The sequence below is a fragment of the Suricata suricatta genome, chromosome 5 (assembly GCF_006229205.1).
Source record: "Suricata suricatta isolate VVHF042 chromosome 5, meerkat_22Aug2017_6uvM2_HiC, whole genome shotgun sequence".
In the NCBI taxonomy this organism is placed as follows: domain Eukaryota; kingdom Metazoa; phylum Chordata; class Mammalia; order Carnivora; family Herpestidae; genus Suricata; species Suricata suricatta.
In genome coordinates, this window is record NC_043704.1 from 67,069,799 (window position 1) to 67,079,408 (window position 9,610).

A 9,610-nucleotide genomic window follows, 5' to 3' on the forward strand; every position below is an offset into this window, starting at 1 on the left:
TTCACAGATTTTGAGTCCCAACTCAATTTACTTGGTTATCTTGAGGTCTCAACTATCAGATAGGCTCAAGAAAATAATTTTTGTAAATTATCTGGCATTTTTAACATGGGAGCAACATTCTCACATAGCTTTCTACATTCTAAATAAAATCAAAACTTTCAACTGATTATTACAGATGAATTATCTACATTTCTTTCCCAATTATGAATAAAAATTACATTAGGATATTGACTAGAATTTTACTAAACTTAATGTTGGAGGAAGGATATTATACTATTTGGTCTTCCTATCCAGAAATACTGGTATTTTCACTCATTTATACAAAAAATATCACATAGGTTCTTTATGATATTGAGTCTATAATTTGTTAAGTGTTTTAAATTTGAATTCTATATTGTTACAAACACAAACAGAAGTTGCTTCTGGTACTAAAACACAATCAAAGATAAATAAAAAAATTAGAAAGTATTAGGTTGCAACTACATTATTATATAGGTACCTAGGATCATAACAAAAATTAAGTTATTATATTTAGCTGAGTTTTATAGGGGATAAAATAAAGGGAAATAGTGAGTTTTTGTAATTCTCGTAGTTTAACAGAACAAATGCAGTTTATCTGAAGGGACTTCTTTTGGTGTGCTGAGTCCCAGGATTAAAAAAATTTTTTTTGATGTTTACTTATTTTTGACACAGAGAGACTGACAGAGTGTGAGTGGGAGAGGAGCAAAGAGAGAGGGCAACACAGAATCTGAAGCAGGCTCCAGGCTCTGAGCTGTCAACTTAGAGCCTGACAGGGGGCTCAAACTCACGAGCCACAGATCATGATATGAACCAAAGTCGGATGCTCAAGGAACTGAGCCACCGAGGTGTGGCTCCTGGGATTTTTAAAAACGTAGTTCTTTTGGAAATAACAAATAAATTAGGCCAAGAACACACTTTTTATATTTGTAGAAACACATGCATTTTAAACAATAAACGTGAAAAGTTGAAGTAATCCTGACAAGTTTTTGAGAATTGTTGAAAACATTTATTTTGAAAACATCTTTAGTAGGAAAACAGCAAAAACAAAAGAACTACCACATTTCATTTAAGCAACAGACTGAGGTTAGTTCCACAATAAAAGTCATACTAATTTAATTTGTGTGTGGCCTGGGATGTTGATGTGGAAGAGGAAAAAGAGAACTGAGATAGTGGTAGAAGGTAACCTTTGCTTACTGCCTGAAAACCTTACCTGGAGAGGACTCCCTGGAAAACCATGAGTTAGGATAGCTCTATTCTACTGGCATGCCAGAGACAGAACCAATATAATCTCCTGAAATAAGTGTCATTTCTTTGGGTAGCTCCCTAAGGGAGTTTGGTTCCACCAATGAATAAAGTTTCTAATTCTACACTAAGCTCATCCTTTGGGACATCAATCTCATCTCCAGCTTCTTCCCCAAGCTTCTTCCACCAGGGTGCTTGTAAATGTTTCAGAGTGGTGAGATGGGCCTGCTTGGCCTTGGCTGCCACAGGCCTGGATCTACTTAGGAAGAGCTCAGGTTCCTTCTCTTCTGCTTCCTTCAAATTTGGTGCCCCTGTAGTAAACAGAAAATAAACAGGTGAGTAGAAGAGTTCTGTACCAAACAAGTAGGAATTTGGAAACTATAGAGTTGGAACTCTGCCATAATAGGCAGGAGATAGAGTTCCAATTTTGGATCTATTATCATTGCTAGCTATAGATGGTATATATAGACTATTCACAAGTTGTAGCTGTGGCTGGCAATATCCCCATACCCACTCCCCATACTATGTTTAAAAGAAAAGAATTAAAAAAGATGTAGATTTTTTAGATGGTTTAAAGAACACGAATTTTCAAAACACAGCAGAATCCCATCCTATATATGAAAGGCTCAGTGCCAGCCACTTATCTATTGAAAAACACAAAATTCACAAGAAATAGCACTAAATAGAAAACTCTGGTCCTTTCTGCTCTATACACACTAAAAGTGTTTCACAGGTGGAATGAAATGTAGAATGAGATTTCTCCCTAAATGTACCTATAGTTGTGAAATGCAGATGAATCAACTTTTATAAAATAAAATTATATATTTACCTATAAACATATTTCATATTATATTTAATATTAACACATAATCATATTTATATTAATTAAGCATAGAAATGTAATTTATATTTATATATAAATATGTAAGTATATTTAATATGTAAAATTTAATTTATAATTAATAATTATAAAATGGGGGCATCTGGGTGGCTCAGTCAGCTCAGGTCATAATCTCGCAGTCCATAAGTTCAAGACTCACATCAGGCTCTGTGCTGATAGCTCAGAGCCTGGAGCCTGCTTTGGATTCTGTGTTTCCCTCTCTCTCTTGCCCCTTCCCTGCTCACACACTCTCTCTCTCTCAAAAATAAATAAATGTTAAAAAAATTGTAAAATTGCACTATAACTACTGTCATCTACTTCTAAAATATTATCAAAAGCTTTTGAGACTACATAATGAAATTTGGCTAGTAGGGCTCAGCATCTTTATAATTAATAACTTGTGTCTGAGTTGATATCTATGAATGATAGCAAGGCTGGAAGTAAGAGCCAAAAAGGAGGTTGTGAGATTTGCATTATTTGAAAAGATCATGTGCTGGCATGTTCTGGATCTAGAAATTTCTGAGCACTAGAAATAGGCTAATAAATCATTAAATGATATTTTCCTTCTGAAGAATTTGGATACCACAAAATCTTGCATAGGTTGTTCATTTTAGGAAACAAAAATAAACAAGCATATACTCATTAATTGTTCAATGTTGGTGTTGATCTGAGCCATCAGAGCCTCCCTGCGCTGCTGGGCTCTCTCTTCTAGGGCTCTGCCCATAAGGTAGTGTTGCAGTTGTTCTTGAGCTCGGGAATGGAGCTCTTTGCTAGTCACATCTGACATCTGAGAGCTCTGGGAACAAAGAAGAGAAAAAATTATCACAGGAGACATATATGTATGTTTCACCCAACCACTTAGCAGAGGTTCCAGAATGCTAACTGTCTCCCAGCCTATCAATGAATCTCATGATTGATTTCTACCTGGTACTCTTGTTCAACCAATAAGTAGGTTTTTAAAAGGAGCTTTAGATGAAATTTCAGGGGGTAGTTTCTTTCTGGTATATTCCTACACCTCACTTCCTCACATACTGTGGAATTCTGGGAGATGAGGAAAGATTGAGAGACTCTCGTAAACACTACAAATAGTTCGGTAAAGATACTGGCCTGGAAGAGAATAACAAGGCCAACCCCTTGTTCCAGATCCCACCTGACAGGCCATGTTACTTTTTATCTGACTACTTATCCTAAACCATAATGTTATAACTGCCTCTGGTTTCACAAAACAAGGGACACATCAGCTAAAGGACCATATTCCTGTGGCTGCACAGCTACTTTAAAGAGAACTTAATTAGTTTGGAAAAGAATAAGAAAATCTTAACTCTGAAGCTGATAAAGATTCTGACACCACATCATGCTCAAATATTCCAGTTCTTGTATCTTGGATACATTCACACTCCAGCTAACTTTATTTTTTAGCCACAGAATCTTAAACAGGAGCACTAGAATATGGCTAAAGCAATACTTGTTTAATTTTAAAGAAGAGCATGCATCAAAATCATACAAAATGCATTGAGAGAGAGCAAGAGAGAGAGAGAGAGATATCCAAGACCTAAATATAAGAGAGAAAACTATAAAATTCTTAGAATAAAAGGGGAAAAACCATGACATTAGATTTGGCCATTTCTTGAATATGACACTGAAGGTACAGACACAACAAAAGATAGACAAGTTAAACTTCCATCAAAATTAAAAATTTCTGTGCATCAAAGGATACTATGAGTAGAGTTGAGGGGACAACAGGAAATTAGTGTTTAATAGGTATGAATTTCAGTTTTGCAAAATGAAAAACATTTTGAAGATGAATGGTCGTGATAGTTGCACAACAATGAAATGTATTTAATTCCACTGAGCTCTACATTTAAAAGTGATTAAAATGGTAATTTTAGGTTTTCTGTATCTTTATGTTTTGTATATTTTACAATTAAAAGAAATTAAAAAAAATAGAATAATGAGGACACACCAAACCTATTGATTCAAAATTTCTTGGTGTGTGTATGTGTATGTGTGTGTGTATGTGTGTGTGTATGTGTGTGTGTGGTGTGGGTATGTTATTTTTATAAAGGGATTAAATTTATAACTCTGATTAACACCTAAAGCAATATAAATCTTTTTTACAGACCTTTGGAACCAATGATCTATACGTTGGGGAAAAGGCCTTTTTTTTTTGGCATTTAGGTTAAATTTTTTTTAAACATACAGCTTTATTGAGGTAAAGTGATATACAATAAACTACAATTATCAAAAGTATGCAATTTGATGTTTAAAAAAATATTTTTAAGTGTATTTATTTTGAGAGATAGAGACAGCACAAGTGGAGGAGGGGAAGAGAGAGCGGGGAGAGAGAATCCCAAGCAGGCTCTTGGCTAATGGCACAGAGCCTGAATGTGGGGCTCAAACCCACATAACTGTGAGACTATGACCTGAGCTGAAACTAAGAGTTGGATGCTGAACCAACTGAGCCATCCAGGCATCCCAAATTTGATACGCTTTGACCTATGTATATATCTGTGTAAAACATTACCAAAGTCAGGATAACGAACATCCATCACCACCAGAAGTGTCACTGCCTTTTTGATCTTTCATTCCTACTCTCCCATCCCCAAGCAACCACTGACTTAACTTTCTGTTACTCTATAGATTACATTTTTACAGTCGATATAAATAGAATAATTCAATATATAGTTTGTCTTCTTTCACATAGTATAATTATTTTGAGATTCATCTATGTTGCTGTGTGCATTTATAATTCATTCCTTTATATTGTGGATTAGTATTCCATTGTATGTATGTAGAATAACTTGTTTATCTATCTGTTGATGGATACTTGCGTTATTTCTAGTTTTGGACTATGAGCATTCATTTACAAGTGCTTATATGGATATATATTTCCTTTCCATTTGGATAAATACTTAAGAGTGGGATCACTGAATCATATGATAGATAACTTTATCTTTTAAAGAAACCACAAAACTGTTTCCAAAGGGGTTGCATTATTTTACATTCCCAACAGCAGTTTATAAGAGAGCTACAGTTCCTCCACATACTTGCCAACCTTTGATATAGTCAACTTTAAAAATGTTAGCCATTTTAACAGTTGTATAAAGATTTTATTGTGTTTTAAATCTGTATTTCCTTCATTGACTTTGATGTATCTTTTCATGTATTTGCCACATTTTCTTTGGGTGAAGTGTCTGTTCAAATCTTTTGCCTGTTTAAAAAAATTGCTTTCCTTTGTTTTCTTATTGCTGAGTTTTGAGAATTCATTTTACATTCTGGATACAAATCCTTTACCAGATATACACTTGTCAAAGATATTTTCCCAATATTTGCTTTTTTAAAAAAATTCTATTACAGTGTCTTTTAAAGAGCAGAAGTTTAAAATTTTGATGAAACCAAATTTATCAACTTTCTTTTTGTAGATGAGGCTATTGTTGTATTTAAGAAATTATTGCCCAACCAAAGGTTATGACTTTTCTCTAATGCTTTCTTCTAGAAGTTTTGTATAGTTTTAGATTTTGCATTTAAGTCTATGATCTAAGTTTTATATATGATGCAATATATGGATCCAAGTTTATTTTTTTTAACATATGGATATCTAATTGTTCCAGTTTCTCCACACATTAACTGTGCACCTCTGTCAGTAATCAGGCAGCCATGTATTTGGGCCTATTTTTGGATTTGATTTGGTTCCATTGATTTATTATTTTTTTAATTTTTATATCAGTACCACAGTTTGGCTACTCCATAGTTCATGAAATCAGGTGTGTTACCCCTCCAACTTTGATCTCTTTGTAGTCTTTTTAGCTTTTTTAGGTCCTTTGTATTTCCATATGAATTTTAGAATCAGCTTGTCAATTTCTACAAAAAAAAAGCCTGCTGGAATTTTGACTGTACTGAATGGCATTCTGTCTTGTTCCTGATTTCAGGAAAGAAGCATCCAGTCTGTCATTATTGTCAGCTGTAGATATGCTTCATCAGATGGGAAGAAATTTCCTTCTATCCCTACTTAGCTGAGATTTTTTTTGCATGTATTTATATAATGATATTATTTTTACTGGTCTGTTAATATGGTGAATTACATTGATTTTCAAAGGTTAAATTAGCCCTGAATCCCTGAGATAAACCAAGATGTCTTAACCTTTCAATAAATTTTTGAATTCAACTTCCTATAATTTTGTTTGGAATTTTTTCATCTATACATAAAAAAATATCGTTCCAAAGCTCTTTTCTTGTAATGTCTCTGGTTGGTTATGGTGTCAGAGTAATGCCGGTCTTCTAAAATGAGCTGAGAAGCATTGCCTCCCCTTCAGTATGATAGAAGATTTTACATAGAATTTGCATTATTTCCTCCTTAAATTCACCAGTAAACCAATCTTTTCCTCAAGTTTTCCCTGAGAAGTTTATAACTCAATTTGTTACCTACATATAGATACAGGGCTATTCATTTTATCTTTTTCTTCTTGGGTAAGCTTGGTAATTCTTATCTTTAAAGGAATTTATTTCATGAGATTTATCAAATTTATTGGCATATGAAGTTGTTCATAACATTCTCTTATTGTCCTTTAATATCTGTAGTATCTACAATGAAGTCACCTTTCTTATCCCTGACAGTGGTAATCTGTATCTCCTCTTTTTCCTGACTAGTCTGCCTACAAGTTTATCAATTTTATTCATCCTCTCAACAAGCTTTTCATTTTATTAAATTTTTCCATTGTCTGTTTCCTATTTTACATTTCCAATGTTTATTATTTCCTTTCTTTGATTTACTTTTGGTTTAACTTGTTCTTCTATTAGTTACTTAATAAATGAGCTGATGTCTTTGATTTGACCCTTCTTTTAATATAGATGGTCAGCAGTATAAATTTCTCTCCAAACACTGGTTTAGAATCCGCAAGTTCTATTATTTATTTAGTTTTAATTTAAATTCAAGCTAGTTAATATACATTATAGTCTTGGCTTCAGGAATAGAACCCAGTAATTCATCTCTTACATGTAACACCCAGTGCTCATTCATAAAGTGCCCTCCTTAATGCTCATCACCCATTTAACTCTCCACCCACCTGGCCTCCAGCAGCCCTCAGTTTGTTCTCTGTAATTAAGAGTCTCGTATGGTTTGCCTTCCTGTTTTTATCTTATTTCTCCTTCTCTTCCCTAAGTTCTCTATTTCTCTCCCCTAAGTTCAGTTTCTCAAACTCCATGTATAAATGAAATTATATATGTCATTCTGACTTATTTCACTTAGCATCATACCCTCTAGTTTTATCCACATTGTTGCAAATAGGAAGATTTGATTCTTTAGCATCCCATTGTGTGTGTATATATATATATATACACCACATCTTCATTATGCATTCATCAGCAAGTTCTGAAATACACTTCCATTCAGATTGCTGTATTTTTTAATTTCTCTTTTTACTTCTTCTTTGGTCCTTTATTCAGACATGTGTTGTTTAGTTTCCAAATATTTGGGGATGATATATCTAGAGATCTTTCTATTACTAATTTCAAACAATTTCACTGTGGTCAAAGAACATGCTTTGTATGACTTCAGTCTTCTTTAACTTACTGACTTGTTTTATGGCACTGAAAATGGTCTATCTTGGTAAGTATTCTGCATGTGCATGAGAAAAATGTGTATTCTGCTGTCGTTCCATGAAGGGTCCTAGAAATGTCAATTAGATCAAGTTGTTTGATAGTGTTGTTCAAGTTTACCATATTCCTACTTTTCTGCCTATTTATTGTGTAAGTTGTTTAGAAATGAGTATTAAAATCTCCAACTATAAGTGTGGCTTTCTCTATTTTTCATCACAGTTCTATCAGTTTTTGATTCATATATTTATTTTATTGTGGCTAAATATATATAACAAAATTTATCATGTTAACCATTTTTAAGTGTATAGTCCAATGACATTAAATACATTCACATTGTTGTCCAATCATCACCAGGGTCCATCTCTAGAACTTTTTCATCTTTCCAAACTGAAATTCCCTACCATTTAAACATTACCTCCCCATTCTCCTACCACCAGCTCCTGGGAACCACCATTCTACTTCCCGTCTCTATTCTAGGTACTTCCTCTAAGTAGAATCATACAATACTTGTTCTTTTGTGTCTAGTTTATTTCACTTAGCATAATGCCTCAAAGTTCACCTACGTTGTCTTCAGATATTTTGAAATTCTGTTTTTAGGTGCATAAATATTTAGATTCTTATGTCCTTTTGATTAATTGACCCCTTTATTATTATGAAACTGCCTTCTTTACTTCTGGTAATAATCTAGTAATATTGCTCTGATATCTACTTTGATATTAATATAGTCATCCTAGAATTCTTTTCACTATTGTTTGCACATTTTGTTCTGACTTTATCTTTTCACACGTAAAGTGTGTTTCTTGTAGTCAACATATAATCAAGTCTTACTTTTTCATTTAATCCGACAGTCCCTGCTTATTAATTGGGGGTATTCAGACCATTTACATTTATTATAATTATTGATATGGTTATGTTTAAGTCTATAATTTTGTTTTTCATTTTCCCATTACTTTTTTGTTTCCTCTTTCTGCTTTCTTTTTGATTAACTGACTGTATTTTATAATTCAATTTCATCTCCTTTATAGGCTTATTAGCTATAACTCTTTTTTTTTATTGGTAGCTTTAGGATTCAGAGACTACATCTTTTTAAAAATTTTTAAATTTTCATGTTTTATTTATTTTTGAGAGAGAGAGACAGACAGCGTGAGCAGGGGAGGGTCAGAGAAAGAGAGGGAGATACAGAAGCTGAAGCAGGCTCCAGGCTCTGAGCTAGCTGTCAGCACAGAGCTCAACGCGGGGCTCAAATCCATGAACGTGAGATCATGACCTAAGCCGAAGTTGGATGCTTAGCCGACTGAGTCACCCAGGTGTCTCCAGAGTATACATCTTTAATTTATCAATTTACTTTCAAGTATTATCATCTCACTTCATATATAGTATAAAAATTTTCAATAGTATACATCTATATCTCTCCTGGTTTTTACACTATTGTTGCAAAGCACTGGATTTTTACATATGTTACAAACACCATTAACATTGCTATTAGTTTTGTTTCAATCAACTGCCTATTTTTGAAAATGAAGTTCAGCTGAAATACAACTACAAGTATGTGTTTATATATTATCTAAGACTGCTTTAATCTACAGCTGCAGAAATGCATAATAATGATAAAGGCTATATGGTCTACAAAACTGGAAATATTTAATTCGTACTATTATTACAGAACACTTGATGACATTTTGGTTAAAAAAACATGAACAGACACTTCTCCAAAGAGGACATCCAGATGACCTACAGGCACATAAAACGATGCTCAACATCACTCATCATCAGGGAAACACAAATCAAAACCACACTGAGATACCACCTCACACCAGTCAGAGTGGCTAAAATGAACAAATCAAGAGACTATAGATGCTGGCGAGGGTGTGG

The 9,610-nt window shown here is 33.6% G+C and overlaps 1 protein-coding gene across 4 annotated transcripts in view; it reads right to left on the minus strand.

Moving 5' to 3' along the window:
- Positions 1-1,004: 1,004 nt before the first annotated feature.
- IQCB1 (IQ motif containing B1) overlaps positions 1,005-9,610 on the minus strand; it is a 63,823-nt gene continuing 55,217 nt past the window's right edge. For all 4 annotated transcript variants that reach the window (XM_029939412.1, XM_029939413.1, XM_029939416.1 and 1 more), the window contains exons 14-15: positions 2,783-2,939; positions 1,005-1,574 (exon numbers count right to left, since the gene is read on the minus strand). In XM_029939412.1, the coding sequence (XP_029795272.1) occupies positions 1,345-1,574; positions 2,783-2,939 (387 nt within the window). In that variant the 3' untranslated portion in view covers positions 1,005-1,344. The remainder of the gene's footprint in view (positions 1,575-2,782; positions 2,940-9,610) is intronic.